At 38.7% G+C, this 21684-nt stretch overlaps 1 protein-coding gene across 1 annotated transcript; it reads left to right on the top strand.

Moving 5' to 3' along the window:
- The first annotated feature begins 8215 nt into the window (after positions 1-8215).
- On the top strand, positions 8216-15145 carry rwdd (RWD domain containing 4). Its single transcript, XM_071206491.1, has 6 exons — positions 8216-8411; positions 12885-12965; positions 13143-13252; positions 13790-13940; positions 14054-14147; positions 14350-15145. Exons 1-6 carry the CDS (start codon positions 8388-8390, stop codon positions 14454-14456), a joined length of 567 nt encoding a protein of 188 aa, XP_071062592.1. The 5' UTR covers positions 8216-8387; the 3' UTR covers positions 14457-15145.
- The last annotated feature ends 6539 nt before the right edge of the window (positions 15146-21684 follow it).

Genomic DNA, 21684 nt, shown 5'->3' with positions numbered 1-21684 from the left:
TAATATGTGATGTGTTGTGTGCAATTATGACAGGTTAAGTATCTTTGGGATCATATGTTTGAATTAGAATTTAAAATGTTCTCTTGTGGGTTAGAGCAATGCAATTATTCAGCTCAGATGTAACATGATGCATCCAGTCCTCCAAACTTTATACACTTTGTGAAAATTGAGCGCCAGTCGCCCTCTTGTGTCACTGAAAGGTACTTTTTATTAAGGCAGCGCAAGCTGTTCTGGATCTGATTATTGTACATGAAGACCAGAGGGAAGTAACTAAGTATATTTACTCATACGGTTTCGAAGTACTTGTACTTAACTTGCGTATTTCCATGTTATGCTACTTTATACTTATACTCTACTTTAAAAGGGAAATAATGTAATTTTACTTCACTGCGTTTATTTAACAGCTTTCGCTTCTTTTAACAAAACCCATCCCTAAAAATGTAAATAGTGGACACTAAAGAAACATTTAATGTTTTTACAAAAAGTCAATGCCACTTGATGCAACAGCATTATCTAGAAATGTCACACATATAAATATAATTATATACACACATAAAGGAAATATTTCTGCCCAATGAGTACAAGTACATTTTGCTGATAATACTTTATAACTTTTACTTAAGTAAGATTTTAAGTGCAAGACTTTTACTTGTAATGAAGTATTTTGAAGTATATTGGTATTTTTACTTTTAAGTAAAGCATCTGAATACTTCTTCCACCGCTGATGAAGACACAAACACATCTATACCTTCCTTTAAAATGAAGGTACCACCTTTCAAATACAATGCTGTCCATTACAAGAGCACCACAAGCTGCAGCCTCCAAAGTGACATTAGACTCAAATCAACCCGTCTGTTATAATGTGAAAAAGTCAGATTGCAATAAACAAAGTAGAGTGCATTATACCAGATGGAAAAACAGAGAAAAGCTTACGTTAATGTTAATCATTCATGTTAACATTATGGATCAACATTTTAATATGTTTTAATATTCTTTTAGTACACATTTTAATATTTGGGTGGGGTTTTTTTTCTTTCATTTTATTTGACCAGACTCTTCACTTTGGAAAGTGTTAAAAGAATCAGCATTTCATCAAGTTAAATATTAAAATGGGCGTAAAACTTCAGCTCTATTTTAAACCAAAGCTCACATATCCATGTGTTCATCTAAATATTGTTGGTTGATTTTCTTCTTCCTTTCTTGATTGTGCATTCAACGAGAGGCGTCAGAAGCTCAAGGTGAAAAATGAGGTTGATAACTTCTGTTAAGTCTCCCTCTGATGCTTCCATGAGGACTCTTAGGTCTCTATATTTTTATTATATTTGATCTAATTATTTGTGGGTGTTTCACAACCTTTAGGGATTACAACACTAAAACCCCATAGCAGATTTTGTTATGCAAATTCCTGTATTTTTTATAAATTGAAATGCCACTGCAATTACACCAGCAGAACTAAATGGAGCTTTAATCGCAATTACGATTTTGGCTTGCAACGATTATGAAAACAGTATAATCGAAATAAAACGATTATTATTATTTATTTATTTTTTGTTCTTTTTTTTTGTATTGGTTTTTCAGTTGAATTATACTTAAAGTTCAGGGTAACTATATAATACTCTATTTACATGTATAGACTCCTGCATTTATTTGTTCAATTAAAAGATTATCTGCAACATTTGGCTTATTGTATTTATTTTTTATTTTGACAGTTATATAGTTTACTTGATCCGCATTACTTGCACATTGGTCTTGAAGGATAATCCTGCACTATATAATTATTTTATTGTACTGTGTTTCTTCTTGCACTATTTTAATGTTTTTTAAATGTGTTTTATTTATGTCATATATATTTATGTTGCAATGTTGGAGGAGCATGGGACGTTACATTACCAGCACTAAACTGTAGCTACTGTGCATATGACAAAAAAGCTTTTAAATCTTGAATATGTCTGAGCTGTTTCTAAATATTCATACCTGCCTCAGGTTAGGGAAGTGGATTGAAAGCACATGAAAATGTATGAAAGGAACATTTTGGATTTGTGATCCTTTCATGTGATTTGCTGACAGTAAGAAACATTTAAAAGAAATGTTTTGTCCTTTAACTAACAATGATTTTGAGAAGAAAAAGTTCTACTCACCTTCAGGTTAGTTTGACCAACCTTTCCTTCTTATCACAAGAGTGCAATAGCTGAACCCACTTACCACTTAAAGCCAGAAGCCTCTCTGATCCTCCTCCTCCACCATGCTTCCTTCTTCACCTGAGGGGAGTCATTCAGAGGATCCACATAATCACAACTCAAACACCATGTGTCATTTTCAGCAGCACTATGGAAATGATCACTGCTTCCCCCACACTGAGTGCTGCTTGCATTTACCATTACAGCCTGCTGTTGGTTTAGTACTTCAAAGCTAATTCACTTTCCACTGTGTCTCTAATGAGGCAGACTTAGGCCCCATTTACACGGGAACGCAAACGAAACGCAAACGAACCAAATTCGATATAAAAAAAGTCTTCCGTTCACACGGATACGGCTCAATAAACGTGTCCCTTCATACCAGCGCCATATAGACTGAGAGTTACGTCATCTCCGTTCACTCCAATGGACCACTTTTTTACAGCAATGGCGGATCGTGGAGCCTCTCTATCGTTCCCCGGAAGTTAGCGCCAAGGCTAGCAGAGCTGTAGAGTTGCAGCATAATAGACCGTTCGTGACGGACTTTTAAAGGTAAGAAGAAGTTTAAAGATTTATATTGCGGATATTATCAGTACATCTGATTCTAATGAGCATGTGTATTAAAGGATGTCAGTGGATTATCCCTAAATTAGTAGATTTAGGGAACGTTTACAGATAACAGATTAAGCTAGGATACCGAATCAAGTTAGCAACACACGTTGAACAGCCTTTTAATTTTACATTCTGTTCTCTTAATGTCATTTCGTCCAACGTTGTTGAATTAGAGAAGAGGGGCTTCTAAACGGGATTGTATGCGGGGGTGGAGGGAGTTAAATATTAGATAAATATAACTTTGGTGCGTGTAAGAGTGAGTGTTTTTAGCAGAGCCATAGTGTGTCCTTGTGATTATGTTGATTATTACCTGTCTGTAAAATGTTGCAGCTCAGCTGATTTTGGATTGATGGCAAAGGGAGAGGGACTTAAGTGAGAGTGAAAACACAAGGTAAGTTTAATACTACTGTTTTATTTAAGTAAACACCTTATCTCCCCAAGGCATTTCCCATCCAATAGGTGTGCTGTGTGTGTATAACCCTTTCTCCTGTCTGTTACTCCCTCTTTCAGCACAAGAACCAGAGGGGGATTCAATGGAGCCTGAATACCTGCACTGAGACCCTCACCCTGCACCCTGAGTCTCAGTGTTTTTAAAGCCTTTCCCTGTTTTTGTTGTGTGGTGTTCGGGTCAAATTGACCCGATTTCCATTTTCAATGAATAAAAATATAAGGACACTTCATCAATACATTTTTCAGATATACTGTATTTTATGAATAGTGACTGTTAATTGTTTTTATTTGCTTTGTGTTTATATCTGTTCTATGTCATTTATATGGATGTTTTATTCCCTCTATATTTCACAGCCAAATACTTTTGGTTCTTGTGTTCCAATTGCTGATAAATTGCTTTATTTCCTTCAGGGCTTTGATTATTATATGACAGATTAAAAATAATAAACATTAATGAAAAAATGTTTAATTTAATTTGTCCTAGAAAAGCATGAGCAAAATGTAAACTTAGTTTTTATTACAGTGTATTTTTTATTTTAAATTACATTTTTATCACAAAAAACGATGGACACTTCCATTGTTACATTTGATCTAGCAAAGAGTATTTTCAAACACTAATCATATATTTCATTTATATTGTTGGGGAATGAGTTAAAGACAATATATATAAGGAATTGTGCATGTTGAATTTAGTTCTGTATTTTTTTTAAACCCTGAAATATGTCCCGGGTCAATTTGACCCGAACATTACCAAAGGGTGCGAAATGTGAACATAACACAAGGGTTAAACAAAACATTAAGCTTTCCCAATGGTGTGGTTTTCGTTTTGTGAAAAAGTGCAAATGTAGTGTTTGTATATAATTACATCACATGTTTTTTTGCTGTTGGTCGTGAAATTGCTCCTGCTGACTTGAGCTAGCCATTTTTTCCTCTGCTCCGTGTCAGTGGGGAAGCCGTCCATTCGTACTCCTTTCTCTGAGCGATTTGAGCATCCCCAGGCAGCACAGCAAACCATGGTGGCGACTAGGAGGCAGCACAGCAAACCAGGACAACACGGAGGAAAAGGCACGACAAACTGCATGATATGCTATTCAATGTTTATTGAATTCCATGTATTTGCAATGGATGTTCCTAAAACAACACATTTAACATCATCATCATCTTCATCATCATCATCATCATCATCATCATCATCATCATCATCATCATCATCATGCTGCTGCTGCTGCTAGTCCTTTGATAGTCACCTGTCGGTCTCCTGTCCTTTCTGAAAGCCATAAAGATGACATTAGTCATTTAGATAACTTGTGTCCTCAATTACCAAGGGATTACTGAAACTACCATGAATTTAAGAAAATGGTAGAAATGAATCCAATCTGAATTTTAAAGCATTACTTTAGATCCCTCCCTCTAAATGTATCAATAAACATTAGAAAGTGATGCTCCTGACTACCATACAAGTTTAAGAAGATAATATTGGTTTGAAAGAATTCAAAGCTATAAATAAACAGCAACAGGCTCTTTAACCAAGGCACTGTTAGTAAGATGTAAACTAGTTGTTCACTAGTTGTACTTTTTACAGTATTACGGCCAGGGCCGCCTTAATGCACGGGCTGACCTGGGCTGAAGCCCAGGGGCCTACGGAGATCAGGGGCCTATCATGAGCCAATAAAAAAGTTTTAAAAAAAAATGTAATTAAAAAAAAAAAAGTTTTTTATTTCGGATGTTTTTAAAAACATTTAAATAAACAAAGTCTTGGCTTTCAGAATATGAAACTTTTATTTCCAAAATCACACGATGAATACATTTTTGAAGCTTGTAAAGGGAAGATGACAGCTCTCACTCGCCACTCACTCCTCCTCCCTCCGGCTGACATTATGAATGTAGGCATAGTAATCATAGATAACACGGCAGGGTCCGTTACAGTTTGTTTTCATCTGGTTTCAAATAAACAAAGTCTTGGCTTTCAGAATATTAAAATTGTTTCGGCAAATTCAGATGATAAATACAACGTTGAAGCTTCGGCATAATTACAAGCGGAGAACGGAGTAACTTGACGTCACAGCGGGCATAACAACAGCCTGTGTTTCTCGTGAGTGTTTTCCCCGGGAAACAAACATAATACACACAAACGCAAAAATACACAAACACACACACTCGCGAGCTTCCCCCGAGACCAGTAATCCAAACGAAAATATCTTCCCTCCGTAGTATTTTGATCATTTGCTCCGCTAACCAATCAGATCGATGGATTCCAGAGATGACTCCGTAACGGGCACCACTTAACAGCCAATCAGAATGAGAATATGTTTCGCATGTGACTTATTCAAATTGCGAGTGATTGAGTGACAGATGAAGGATGTTTAGGAGAAAAAGTTTGAGAAGAAAAAGTTTGAGAGTGGCGCTCGGGAAAGGAAATTGTTGAGGGAAAAGGAGTTTCGAGACAAGCAGCTATTACAAAACATGCCGAAGCTTAAAGGTTATTTTAAACCTGTAGGCCGGATGAGGAGGAAGGACAGATGAGTTCTGTACCGAGCGGCAGCGGTGCCTCGGAGCCAAGTAGGCCGTCTGGTTCTGATAGCGATGGAGTGGCGGGAGAGGAAAAACAGACAGGAGGGACATTATCTGTTGGAGGAGATGGAGAGGACGACGAGGACTTGCTACGTGGAGGGGAGCCAACGGCAACCGGACAAATACATGAGGGAGGCCCGATACGTCACTCACCTGGAGGAGAGGACCAGGCGCGCGTAGAGCAGAGTGGAGAAGTGCGATCACAGAGCCTGCCGAGGCTATAAATGACTTTCATTTGTTGTTTAAATAGGGGGCCTACAAAACCTATCAGCCCCAGGAACTGATGGCAGGTTAAGGTGGGCCTGATTACGGCTTCTACAGATGACATTTTTTATGGATTTTTTGTCAAAGCACTTCAGATATTCATTGCTATCGGGATGTTAAGAGCATTCCATGGAATATAACAAAAAGTGTAACTCGAGCCGGTTTCTCAAACTTACCTACCCCACCTTTAATATTAGCAAATTTTATTTTTAAAAACATATTGATGTAAATACATACACATATCGATTTGTTGTATAAATATTGCAAATCAAAACCTTTATTCACTAATAATTACCAAAAATCATAGTTATATCTCCTGTTACGTGACGATAACCGTTTTTGGACTTCCGTTGTCGTAACTCTTCTATCTATATGGCGCTGCTTCATACGAGACCGCTCGACCCGCGGGAGACGCTGTAGTACATATGCCGGGCCTGTAAGTGGCGCTGTATTTCCACCAGAAAATACACCAAAAGCAGCGATGAAGACCCCCGAGCATGGTTGCCATGGTTGCCTGGTTGCCCTTCAGTTTATTCTCCGCGGTAGATTTAGCAGCATGTAGTTCATGTAGTTCTCCATGTCCACTTGTTGCTGATGGTTGTGGTAGAGGAGCTGTAGATTTTGTGTTAACACACAATGAATATATTTTATAGACATTACAGTGGAGGAAATTAGTATTTTATCCCTTGCTGATTTTATAAGTTTGCCCACTTACAAAGAAATGAACAGCCTATCATTGTAACGGTAGGTTTATTTGAACAGTGAGCGTAAGAATATTTTTTAAAAAATCCAGAAATTGAGATTATATAAAAGATAAAAATGTATTTGCAATAAACTGTGGGAAATAAGTATTTGATGCCCTTGCAAAACATGTGTTAGTACTTGGTGGAGAAACCCTAGTTGGACACACAGAGGTCAGGCGCTTCTTGTAGCTGGTCTCCAGGTCTGTGCACATCTCAGGAAGGATGTTGGTCCACTCCTCTCTGAAGACCCTCTCCAAAGCCTTCAGGTTTTGAGGCTGATGCTTGGCATCTTGAAGCTTCAGCTCCCTCCACAGATTGTCTATGGGATTAAGGTCTGGAGACTGGCTAGGCCACTTAGCAGAGAAACGCCCCAAAGCAGAATGCTTCCACCTCATGCTGACGGGGGGAATGGTGTTCTGTGGTTATAGTCAGCATCTCTCTTCCTCCAAACACGGCGTGTCGAGTTGATGCCAAAGATCTCGATGTTGGTCTCATCTGACCACATCCTCTCCTCCCAAGCCTTCTCTGAATCCTTCAGATGTTCGTTGTCAAACTTCAGACGGCCTCCCATGTTGTTCTTGAGCAGGGGGCCTTCAGGCGCTGCAGGGTTTGATCCATTATGGTGTAGTGTGTTACCAAGAAAACTATTGGTAACTTACCAATAGTTTTCTTGGTGCCTGAGGTCCCAGCTGCCTTGAGATCATGAACAAGTTCCTCCTGTGTAGTTCTGACCCCCATCTCACAAGTTGATATTAGGAGAACTTTTCTAAAGGAAGAGGACTTACAGTATGTAACCGGTCTGTGGGAGCCATAATTATTGTTTGTTGCAAGGGATCAAATACTTATTTCCCACAGTTAAATGCAAATTCTTTTTTCTTCAATTTCTGGATATTATTTTTGATATTCTGTCTCTCATTACTCAAATAAATATATATATAATATACCATTAAAATGATAGACTGTTAATTTGCTCCACTGTATACACAAAAAGTAAAGTACAGTGTTTATGAGATCACTGTTGTCCACTTCCTTTAATTTTAAAGAGCAACAATTACAACTACCGCCGGTAAGTACTATGTCCGACACAAAAGTAAATAAAGACAACCTTGAGAATATAACAAGTGAATATTATTGTTATAATTATTATGATAAGAAGAGAGAAAAATTAAATCAATGAGTAATATTAATGAATTAATCAGTAGAATAATAGTAACAATAACAATAACAGTAGTGTGAAAGGCTACTGAAAGAATCTATTCATTATCAGTCTTAAGTAGCTTGTCAATTTTTGTATTAATGTAATATTCAATAAAAACTATACTGCTACTTTGATATAGTACTTAATTATTAAATATAGTGTGCCTAAAACCACATCCACTGATGCTGTGGTTCAAAGTTCACGAAGAGCCCCGAACTGCGCATGCGTCTAATATGGTGGCACTGTCTGCATCAGCTGGGGAAGTTGTGTGCATTATTATCTTAGCAAAGTTTTAGATAGAGCAATGGGTTGTTAACTCTGAGCGATTCTAAACTGTACACAGAAAGTGTATCGTACAGCAGCTGAAGGAACATCATGACAGCTAACGAGGATCAGGAGGTAGGAGTGATGATGCAGTGCGAGGCTAGCTGCTGTTAGCTGCTAACTGCTAACTACATGACACGAGCGTCACTGCTAGCATATGAGTTTGTGTTGACGGGCTTATTCTACATCTTTGTGCTTGTTACATAGAAAACACGTCCACTTGTGAGATTGCATTCAGTATGCGGGAACTCAGGCCACAGTTTCAAAGGGTTGTCTAGCTGTTGAGCCCTGAGAAGCGTCGTTTATGAATGAGAACATGTCACTCCTAACGCCATTCAAATGTGTGTTAACTGTAGGGAGGAGTGCATGCCACATAATAAACCATTAGTCAAGACCCTTTGTAAATACAATACGTGTTATAATGTAACCGTGTATACACAACATATATTGCCATAAGTGGCAAGTTAGTAAGTGGCTAAAATATTGAATTGAGTTATAACCAGGTGATGCATTAAAGTGTTCATGCATGGTTGTTGAAAACAATAATCTCGTGAGGGACTTGAGTCTTTCTTACCTGCTTACCCTGTAATGTGTAATTTGCAGAGGTGGGAGAAGTACTCAGATCTTGTACTTAAAGAGCCTGTGACACGAGTTTCCCCCATCATCCAAATCATCAATTTGAGTACATATTGTCCCCTTGAAACCCGTTACTGAACTGATTTTGGATATTTGTACTTTGATAACAATTAATCTGTCCTTCAATGTTGACCATTTTCTGGATCTTCTCGGGGATTCTTCAAGTGCCGCCAAATGATGTGTGACGTCATTGCGGGCACAGCGCTCCAGCTGCACCGTTCAGGATCCCAGCTTCTGCATGTAAACGCACGACGGCGCACACAGCAGCAAGCACAGCGATGACAGTTTACTTTTGAACGCGTCTGAGAGCTCATATGAGGCTGAAGGATCGGTTTATGTTGTATCTGTTAGAAGTTTAGGAATGAGGTGCATCAATATGGGCGATCATATGGTCATGTAGCCAGTGGTGGACTGGGACTAAAAATCATCCCGGGACTCTCGACCGGCCCACTTCGGTACCGCTAGTAAATTGTCAACGGGGGGAGTGGGGGATGTCAGGGGCGGCGGGTGCTGTAGATAGTAAATGTAAATATTTGTGTCACTGCATCCTGGTAAAATACAAATATAATGTATAATGTCTGTGTCTTTGACATTAGCACTGCGAGCCACCTGTGCCCTGTACTACGAAGCCAGTTCAGCATACCCTGGATATGTTTGAGTAACAAACAAACTAACAACAACAAACTAACACACGAGATTTCGCTAAGCGGTCCTACGACGCTGGTTATCAACTCGGTAAATCAAGCCAGGGTTTCTCTCTCCAGCTGAGAGCGCGTTCACGTCTAAGACACGAGTGGGTCTGACTTTAATTACATTTGTCTCGAGTGTTTCGTCAACATAATGTGTTAAATAATACTTCTGCATCCAGTCTGTGACACTGTGAGTGTTGCACGGCCAGATGAGGCTGGAGAAGCTGACTCAGATAAGGAAATATATGATATATTATGATATTATATGATCGATGATCGACTGATTGATGATGTAATATGAATGATAAGTGCGACACGTCGGCGTCTTCTCTGCATATGGTAGTTTAAACTGTGTTTCCTTTATCCTGTAATATGACTTGAGAGATTTAAACTCCGCACACTGAGTGGATCTCTTTTCTATAGACGCCGGAGGCGGGCAGCGTCAGGTAAAAGAAGTTATTTAGCCTTCTCAAACCTGAGCCTCACGCGCCGCCTATGGGGGATGTGCTAGTTACTTATCCGACCGGCCCACTTCGGTACCGGCCCATCGGGATTCGTCCCGATGGCCAGTCCGCCACTGCACCCAGCCCACGTAAACTGTCAACGGGGGGAGCTTCGCTGCGGGGAAACGGTGGACCTAGTGTCCCGATCGGAGTGGGAATAATAATAATAATAATCTGTGCATTTTATCCATTAATTTCCCCAACATTGTGGTAAAAAACCACACGTTTAATCCACGTTGGTGTACTTACTACAACTACAAAAAGCATCGGTTTGTTTTCTCATCAGGAAATGCAGACCGGCTCAAACAAACGATTTTTACGATCATTTAATGTATCATATGTTCGCCGAATTGACATCAAAGCACTAGGGGTGTAACGGTACACGTACCCGTACCGAAATTATTCGGTACGGGCCCTTCGGTTCGGTACACGTGTGTACCGAAGTGTACCGAACGCATATAACTTTAAACGTAAAAAATTGAGAACGTGAACAACTTTTTGGAAGTAATCTCAGGTGCTGCGTCGCAGCATTCAGAGTAATTTGCACCCATTGTGATCAACACGTCATAGAGCGAGCAAGTCATTTCATTGGACGAGCTGGTCAGAGGGATGCGTTCAAATGTAATCAGTAATTTGAGGAACTGTCGAAATGGCGAACGCAGATAAAGTTGAGCTCGAAAATCCTCCAGCATCATTGAAGTCTCCGGTTTGGGAACATTTTGGTTTCGCAGTTACGTACAAGGATGACGGACAAAGACAGGTGGACCGAACCAAAGCTGTTTGTCGGCATTGTTCAACTAACATTGGTTACGCGGCTGGCAATGCATCAAACTTGCACACTCATTTGAAAAGGCATCACCCGAACGTGAATATCACCGGTACCAAAAGACTGAAGTGCAAACCCAACTCCCGCTAGCATTTAAGCCTCCACCACTCGCTAAAACTTCAGACCGAGCCAAAGCTATTACAAACGGCAAATATCCTTATGTTGCCATGGTAGCAAAGCGCTATCTGGCTGTATCTGCTACCTCTGTCCCTAGCGAGAGGGTTTTCTCCACAGCAGGAGACATTGCTAGTGCCAGCAGATCTGCCCTTTCGGCAAGCAATGTGGACAAGTTCATCTTTCTTTAAACAACATGAAAATACAATGACAAGCAAGTCATAATGTCAAACTGGCTGCTAGGTACTAGTACAGTAAAGTTCAGATACAGATTATTTCAGTTAATCGAAAAGCTGCACCTTAATGTTTATTTTATTATATTTTATATTTATTTGAGTGAATATTCATAGTTTAATAATAATTAAAAACCCTAAACTAATAGTTTATGTTTTGTGAGTACTAGTACAGTAAAGTTCAAATACAGATTATTTCAGTTCATCGAAATGCTGCACCTTAATGTTTATTTTATTATATTTTGTATTTATTTGAGTGAATACATTATTCACAGTTTAATAATAATTAAAAAAAAATATGTTATGTTTTGTGATAATTTTTTCTGCTGTACCGAAAACGTACCGAACCGAACCGTGACCTAAAAACCGAGGTACGTACCGAACCGAAATGTTTGTGAACCGTTACACCCCTACAAAGCACTAATAAATGTAGTTTCATCCACTTGAGTTTACAACTACAAAAATAATCGGTTTGTTTTTATATCACATCCCACGGGAGGAAATAGCAGCTCTCACTCCCGATTTGTAATCCTAATGTAATCATCATCTTCACCACGATCATTTATGTTTATGTTCGCCGAATTGACATGGAAGCACTGACACATATGAATATACTGTAGTCAACTTCATTAAAACGTTATTAACGTGCCTAATCTCAGTAATTCACAATTTCTACGCATGACAACACACTTTGTCCGTGTTTGGCTCTCGAAGCGTTCCCGCATTGACGTCACTTCCGGCTTCCCCCAAAACTTCAAAATGAGTCGATGGAATTTCCCCGCGATGTTCGAAATTATTGATATTTAACGGAACGGTATCGCTTTTTCTTTTTTAAACTGACGGTTCGAGATTACTAGTAGCCCAATATTTCATTGTAACAGTTGTTGGGATGCTGTCACAGGCTCTTTAAGTACAACTAGAAGTACCAGAGTGTATGAATACTCTGTTACAAGTAAAAGTACTGTATTCAAAATATTACTCAAGTATTGGCATCAACATATATAACATTGTAAAAGTAGTCGTTGTGCGGATTGGTCCATTTCAGAATAATATATATGATATGTTTTATAATGATTGATCATGAAAGTGTTCTCAAAGCTGGTGAAGGTGCAGCTAGTCTGAAGTACTTTGTAGACTGCAGGGTAGCTGGTGGATTTACTCCAGGTGGAACTAAAGTCTGATTCAACACTTGGTTAGATTTCACATCCTTCATCCAGATCTGTGAAGTAACTAAAGGAATTAAATACATGTAGTGGAGTAGAAGTACAACGTACTCGTAGAGGTCAAGTCCCTCAAAATTGTACTTAAGTACAGTACTTGAGTAAATGTGCTTAGTTACTTTACACCACTGGTCATTTGTCATATTACTATGTTATTTGGTGTGCAGTGACACGCTGCTGCTCATGTAATCCCCTCCTGGATCTGACCTCTTCCTGTACCCCCCCCTGGATCTGACCTCTTCCTGTACCCCCCCCTGGATCTGACCTCTTCCTGTACCCCCCCCTGGATCTGACCTCTTCCTGTACCCCCCCCTCTTCTACCCACAGATGGAGCTGGAGGCTCTTCTCTCAATCTATGAAGGGGATGAGTGTTTTAAGGGAATCAGTTCAAGTTCCTTCCAGTTTAGGGTGAGTACTGTCTAGTCCTGCTTTGAAAAAAGACCTTGTCATGTGCCTCCCCTACATCCTGTTTCAACAGGATGTACCTGGACATCACATTAAAGCAAGATCTTTAAATATGCCCTTTCACATGTAATTCATGACCTTAAACAAGCAGTTTTTGATCTTGTTATTGGTCAACACCAGATAGGAGACCTTGATGACACCAAAGCGTTCATCCTGGACGTCACATGGCCTGAGACGTACCCTGAGACGTCCCCCGAGATCACCCTCGATTCCTTTTTCAACAACAAGATGTAAGCACTGTGCTTTAATATTATTAATTAATTAATTAGTTGAAATTAGAAACACTGATTTCAGAATAGAAAATGACATAAACATCTGGAATCTCACTGAGTGCCTTTTGCATGGTTTTAATGCAACAACAGTTTACAGATACAGTTTTAAGGACCAGTAATATTGTATTTGGATGTAGCCACATCATTTAAGGTTTTTATATTATTTTCTTTTTGATTAGATCAATTTGACTTGGAAAAAATATAAAGGATTAATTATGATTTAGGAAAAACTGAAGCATACTGGAGAGAATCAGAAATACTGCCACAAGCCATTGACACAAAACAAGGTTTTAAAATATTCCTAAAATATTTAGTTAATTTAAATGGTATTTTTATTTGTAAATTGTATTTTTCAGCATGAAATACATTTTAATTCCTTTTAGATTTCATACTGGGGTAAACTGTCAAATTTAAATATATTGAGTCTGCTTTTCTAGCACAATTACTTTGTGTTATAGGTTTGTTTTTTCATTCCTTTTTTGGATTTGCTATCAGCTCTGCAGAGACGAAGCTGCTGATCCTGTCAAAGCTGGAGGAGCAGGTGGAGGCTAACCTGGGCACGGCCATGATGTACACTCTGTTTGAGTGGGCCAAGGAGAACAAGGTGGAACTCATGGAGAACCACAAGCCTGTCGTCATTGCTGTGGTCAGTATATCACATTCACGGGATACTTCATCCCAGAGAGTATTTGCCCATCAAACACTGTTAGCATTGTATGGCATCTTCTTCCTTGGATTGATCATTTTTTGTTGATGCAGACAACATCCATCGGTGACGGGAACACAGCCAAGAAGAAGGAGAGGAAGGAACAGCTGACTAAATCCCAGAAGAGGAAGATTGTCAACAAAACAGGTACATCACTTTAAGTTTCCACAGTGAAGTAGTATTGCATATAAGAGGATATATATTTGTTGTTTTAATCTGCTGCATCATGCATTGGACCGCTTGATACACATTTCTGAAACATTCAGGATCTCCAGTGGAAAATAAAGGCAGTAGTGATTGTGTTTTTAGTCAGAATAACAGTGCATATTGTAATGATTTCTACTTTCAGATCACAAAGGGGTATTGCCAAGAGGATGGGACTGGATCGACGTTGTCAAAGTAGGTGCAATTTATATTCTGTCCACAAGGGGGTGCATTAAGTTACGTCCTTTGTGAACCTGTCATTAATTTTTATTTTTATCCCTCATCCTCTCTTCTTGATGATCCAGCATGTAAGTAAAACCTTTAAACCAGAACCTTTTTGAAATCCTTCACAAGGTGCCAGGTCTTATTGTTGTCTTGTGTTTTTCTGTTGCAGCTGAGTAGAACAGGAGGGAGAGATGACGAGTAGCAGTGATCTGGTGCTGCTTTGTGCAGTGAAGTGTGAACTCCCTGCAGCCTGTGGATGCTGCTGCTCGTGTCTAGATGCCTTTACATCCTTCATCTTCAACATTTAACATGGCTGCTGTCGCCCTGACAACCAAAGCAGGCTGGGTAACCATTTAGGACACACACTTCCAGCTTCACTGAGACTTTGCACTGAGAAATATTTGAAGCCCTTGCTGTGTTTAATGTTTTTGTGGGTAAAGAGCAACACATCACTTGGCTTTGTGCCTCTTCCACAGTTTGCACTCAAATATTCTGCTGAGTCATCCATCAGGGCGGAGTGTGCTTCAGATACTCGCTGCCATGCACAGGAGCGTAAAGTGTGGTATTGTGGTTCCAGGTAGATGTGTCAAAGTGCAGGTACATTTTTAGCAACACTTACATTTCACCGTTTTCTTATTTGAGAGATGTTACTTTCCCCCTATGAATTGAAAAACTTCATTTTTATATATATATAAATAAAACCAAGTTTGGTCTACTATTGGTCTTATGTTGTTGTTTACTGTTGTGGGGTGGGGATATATGTCAGATGTAAGGGTGCTTGGTTTGTGTGAATAACTAGTTTTATCTTGCAGCAATGTTGTTTTTTGAACATCGCATGTTTTAAGGAGCTGCAAACTCTCCTACATTGATGTAAGAAATGGCAAAGCTCAACATCAACTCCATCATAAGTTTGGATTGATATTGTGCAACACAATTCACCTTTTTACTGTATTAAATATACAACAGTTGTGACTTTTCTCAGGCTTCATATGGACTAAATTGCTTTAATTGTGAAGTTACAACAGAGGACGTCAAAGTCATGTGCTCAAGTTAAAAAAAAAAAAAGCTATTACATCACAGCCTTTATATATACAGTCTATGGTCACAGCGTATACTTCAGCAGAATATCAAAACAACGGCCCGGGGTGCAAAACGCATCAATGAAAAACAACTCTACCACACAAAACAACACCTGTAGATAACCCAATTTGTGTTCTTTGAAATTGAAAAGGATATTGCATTGTGTTTGTTACTTTTGTTGCAGTTGTACAGATGTAGCGCTTCGTTTCAGACGCCTACCCGGGCGGGTCCGTGATCGGCACGGGGTGGGCCCCTGCTGAAAAGGAAAACCCCCCCGCAGGACTTGAAACGCCCCCTTGATAAATACATTTAATTATAATGAAACCAGCAGCAATGGATCATGGATCCACCAGGGGGAGCCGTGAAAAGCTGCCACACTGGAACTCATGTGAAATAAACAGCTGATCTACAGGGATCTGATATAGCGGATATTTGTTAAGATCCATATATGTCACGGATAGGATCACATTCTGTGCTTAAGTAAGAGACATGTAATCATTTACTAAACATCACCATGTTTTTATTTAACAAAATAATGTTTAATTCACGTTGGCGTAATTTACGCCGCGTAAGTACAAAACCATCGCTATGTTTTTAGATCAGGAAATGCATCCAGGGTCAAACAAACGATGTTCGATCGTGATCCTCGCGATCATTTAATGTATCATATTTCGCGAGTTGAAATGAATGCACTACATTTAATCCACGTGAGTTTACAACAACGACAATAATCGCTTTGTTTTTATATCACATCCGACGCAGCGGCTCTCTACCGATCATCCTAATCCCACGGGCAAACAATAATATGTACAGTGTTCATAGTTTACTGTATTATTAGTGTCTAATATTACTGCTATAATAATCACACATTGAGTTGTTGAAATCAGACCGTCGTTTTTTTTAAACGCTCTGAATGAAACGGCAGCTCTCAGGTGATCAGCTGTGTGTTTACACAATAAAATATGCATAGTAATTTAATACCTTCCAACACACATTGTAAGAACAGTTCTGTTTCATATGAGTGTTGAGAGCCGTATCCACAAATCTACTAATTTTGCCCTCAGTGCACCAGATTGATGCATTTAACTTCAATTTAAATAAAAACATCTTCTGTTGTAACAACAATAACATTATAAATAGTAACATAGCATGGTATTGCACATTTACTGTAGCTTTGAGTGTTACTGGCCTGAGATTTTTTTATGACATGAATGAAGGTGACTGAGGCTTTTTAATATAGACTTTTCAGTGTCCCACATTTTGCACAGAACTGTCCCACATTAGGAAAACAGATTGTCTGAGACCACTTGGCACTAAGAGTATATGTCTACCATTTCTTTTATGAGTTTAATATCTGCATGTTCTCTTTTGGTTTGATTAGGACACATCCTGGGGATTTCAGAATGTTACTGGATTTTGATTTATTGTATCGGCTTCATGTCGCAATATATTCCCGAAGTCTGAAATGCAAAAATGTTCCACATTAGGGCAATTCACCCTGCATTTAATCATTTTGTTTATTTTTAACGAAATAAATGTGCTTTAATCCATCATGAAATTAATGTAGGCTATTTACTTAGTACATATCTGACATTAACGATTAACACACTGTTCATACTGCTCACAGCTGATATCTAGTGTATTCATACCCCTCACTGTTTATTCATCATTCAATTCATTATATATTTTATTCTGTAGATTGTGAACATTACTTTTCACTTTACTGCTTGTTGCACCTGGTTAGAAGCTAAACTGCATTTCGTTGTCTCAGTACCTGTAATCTGTGCAATAACAATAAAGTTGAATCTAATCTTGAGCAGGAACTAATGTAGGCTATTTACTTAGTAGGCCTACATATCTGACATGAACGATTAAACACGTGTGTGCATTCTTTATGAATGCAAACCGAGTCATTTCGTTTATTTTTAACGAAATAAATGTGATTTAATCCACATAATTTACTGTGTTAATTGTTTACTTAGTATTGTTTAACTTGAATGTTCTTCACTTTTTAAATGCCTCTGTGATGTGCTGCTACCCATTTCCCCTCGGGGACTAATAAACGAATACTATGACATTAACGATTAAACACATGTGTGCATTCTTTATGAATGCAAACCGAGTCAAGCCGACTCTAATAAACGAATACTATATATTGAACGTCTATTGAATGGCCTTTGTATGTATACAGTACAGTATAGCCCAACCATTTACACCTTCCTTTTTTCCCGTCAAGAGTTTGAATTGGAGAAAGGTAATCGGTGGTGCTTTTATAGCCTATTGCATAATAACTGTGTGATTTATATTGCTTTTCAAATGCATATGGCCACCCATTTACACGGCTCTTCCCGTCAAGAATATGAATAGAACTTAGTTAGATCACTTTACATTTCTGCGAATGAATTTTTAATCACACACGTCTCCCCATCCCGAAAATAAAAAGAGGAAACAATTTTCAAGTTCAGTTTTCACCATTTTATTTAAAATAACTGACATACAGTAACAGACACATGCTGTAGGCCTATCTGCTGCGGAAACCAGGACGAGCGATTTCGGGATCTGTTTTTCTGGGGCTCCTCAGTCTCTCGTTTACCCGGCTCCTGATCTTATGCCACTGGTCAATGTTCAGATTTGGGAACCGATTGGAAACATAAGACTCAATCTGTTGCTTCACATTGAGGGGAAGAGGCATTTTCCCATTGGTCCCAGTCCAGTTGGTTATTTTCACCATTCTCCCATAGCCTATGTTACAAATGGCGTTATGGCCATGAACATATTAGCAGCATAGATCTCAGGGCGATGCTGTCCCTTAAAAAAGCTGTCCTGGTAAAAACTTTCCTCTCGTTCTGAGGAAACAGCCCTGGTGGGTTCATCAGGAGTGACCGCCGATACTGAGACAACGAAATGCAGTTTAGCTTCTAACCAGGAGCAACAAGCAGTAAAGTGAAAAGTAATGTTCACAATCTACAGAATAAAATATATAATTAATTGAATGATGAATAAACAGTGAGGGGTATGAATACACTAGATATCAGCCTGTGAGCAGTATGAACAGTGTGTATGAATATGCTAAGATATATAAAGTATGAAAACGGTAGGACCATACCGTTCTCCAGCCCCAACCCCCCCATGTTTCATATGTATGTTGGGGACCCTTTGTTTAAAACTAATTGGCCATCGGAATGTGTGGAGTCACATTTCACAGCTCTCCCCCCTCCTGTGATCCCCCGCACACAGAGAAAGAAATATCAAACATTTAATAAAAGTGAAAAACAATGAACAAGACTTAACGTATTCATCATAATTAATTATATTTATTTCGTTTGGATGTAGGTGATCTTCTACTATATGAACATTTTGGACCCAAAATCACAACATATATGTAAAAACAGATTTTGAAAATGATTTTATTTTTCACAACACAAACATACACAACGAAACCATTTAAAAGCTGGAAATATATACATGGGATGTGACTATGATAATGTGAAAGTTTGATTGAGGTAGCATGGGATTTCATTCTGATAAGGCAAAAGTGTTATTATAAATATAATACAAATATATATATATATATACACATTATGTACAAAAATCTGTTTTTTCTGTCTTTATCTGTGCCACGCTTCAAAGCGGTTTCTGTCAACTACGACACAGAGGGCAACATCACAGATTCCTCCTCCTCCATGTCAAAAAACAAGCTTAAAGCTTGACTCACGTTCAGAGTTCTCTTCATCATAGTTGAGTCTTCAAAACTCTAAATATATCTAACTATATCTACATTTTCAATGTTTGTTTGTCACTTTACTTCAATCGCAGTCTCCCGCAGCCTCTCTTCGTCTCCCGCAGCCTGTCTTCGTATATCTTCGTCTCTCTCCATTTCCCGCCGTCTCTCTTCGGTTCCCGCCGTCCCTCTTCGTCTCTTTTCGTCTCGTTTCGTATCACTCCATTTACCTGATTACCTCACCCCTTCCTGGTAAATACATCCTGTTGAGCAGAATCTACAGTTTCCAGTATTTTCCGTTTCGTAAAATGATAAAATACGGCGAAAATATTAAAATATGTGCTTCCATTATTCATACTTCTGAAATATATCTGTATTAACTTTATATCATCGTATGTCCGTGTTTATTGGGTATTTGTGCATGAAACAAAGACTGGCATATAGTTTCGAGCCAGTACTTTCGACAGAAATACACATATACATCCTGTTGAGCAGGATCTACAGTTTCCAGTATTTTCCGTTTCGTAAAATGATCAAATATGGCGAAGATATTCAAATATGTGCTTCCATATTTCATACTTTTGAAATGTATTAACTTTATATCACCGTATCTCCGTGTTTACTGGGTCTTTTTGCATGAATCAAAGACTGGGATATACAGTAGTTTCAAGCCAGCACTTTCGACAGAAACACACGGCAATGTTGTCCGGACTGTTGTTTTTATGCGGCACCGGCTTGAACAGGTCATGTGATCTGATCACGCCGGCGTGACGGTCGACTCCAAAGGGTTAATATTAAATACATATAAGTATTTTTACAACTTGTATTTAGAAATACTCTGTTGTAATTATTGATGCATACATGTGTTCATCCATTTAATGTGGTATCTGCTATAATGGGGTTAATGTATGATATTACTTAATAATACAATACATTATAATATTATGATAATTACATTTTAGTTTTATTCATTTCTTATTTCATAGTTTCTCATTATTATTATTATTTTGTATCACTCATCTTATTTTTGATTTTATTAATCTGTGTGAATCTGTGCTGTCCTGTTTTTCACTCTCACCCTGTTGCTGTTTGAACTACTGAATTTCCCCACGGGATTAATAAAGGTCCATCTTATCTTATCTTAATGTATAAGTTGATTTACTTCAATCTACTGTACAATATTACAGGAAATATACTGCATAAAGCAAACTATATACTTTATTTGATCTAAAATATTGATGTTTCTACAACACCCATTGTGTATTTTGTGAATGAAGCGCCATCTCATGGTTAAATCCTGTAATTGAACAAATGGGGAAATTGGGCAACGCCCACTAGCAATTTGGCAACACCCCCAGCCCCTGGCATCCGCTGGGCTTTTGACTGGGACACACCCTTTTGAGTCTGATCTGGAGTGCTACATCTGTATGTCTTGAGTGTGATTTGGCATGCTTTTATTTTGAAGGCGTGTTTACGCTGTTGACAGGAAGTTGTTGCTATGGAAACAAGAAAAGCTTCACAGCGGTCGGAACTTGTCATAAAGTCCGCGATAATAAAACCCACCCATTTAGAGGGAAGATATGATTGGTCAATTGTGCTGTCATTTCTCTCTCGTTCAGTTACTATAGCTGGCTCTCTGTGAATTACAGCAGGACGTCCAACAGCTCCTGTCTTCACCTGCAGAGACGAGCTTCTTTCATTTAACCCTTCACATTCAAACAAACTGAATAGGCAGATTCGAAGGATTTTTTTCTTTGGAAATGTTATTTTAAATACAATTAAATCAAGTTATTTTTGGTAAAACTAATGAGAAATATATTGATTTATTTTAAAATATATTTTTTAATGTTTTTATTAAATATTATTTTGTAGAATATCTTAGGTCCTCAGAGAGGTCGGCCCTGACGGCTCGCCACTGTTGAGTGTAATAATATATTTATTTTGTTAGCGCTTTTACAGGTGCTCAATCTCGCTTTACAAAGATAGTGAAAAGAACAACAAATAAATATAGTTACATTTAAATCAAGCAATACAAAAACAATCATAAAAGCCAGATTGAAGAGGTGAGTTTTTGTAAGTTTTTTTAAGGTGGTGAGGTCAGTGCAGTCTCTGATGTGTTGTGAGAGTGAGTTCCAGAGGGAGGGGGCAGCGACGGAGAAGGCTCTGTCCCCCCAGGTCCGATGTTTGGTGCGGGTGGGGATGGATAGGAGATTGGCTTCTGATGAGCGGAGGCAGCGGGAAGGGGTGTGGTGGTGCAGCAGCAGGTCTGTGAGGTAGGGGGGGGGGGGGGTGCCTGATTGTTGAGGGCTTTGTGCATTATGAGCAGGACTTTGAAGTTGAGTCTTTGACGGATGGGGAGCCAGTGTAGGTTCTGGAGGACGGGATCTGAAATCTGTAATGATCTGAAAACGTGTGAAAAATCTAAATTTTGTCGAGAAACATTAAGGCTGCCTC

This window comes from Pseudochaenichthys georgianus, chromosome 18, assembly GCF_902827115.2.
Source record: "Pseudochaenichthys georgianus chromosome 18, fPseGeo1.2, whole genome shotgun sequence".
Lineage (NCBI taxonomy): Eukaryota > Metazoa > Chordata > Actinopteri > Perciformes > Channichthyidae > Pseudochaenichthys > Pseudochaenichthys georgianus.
This window is presented reverse-complemented; position numbering and strand designations above follow the sequence as displayed.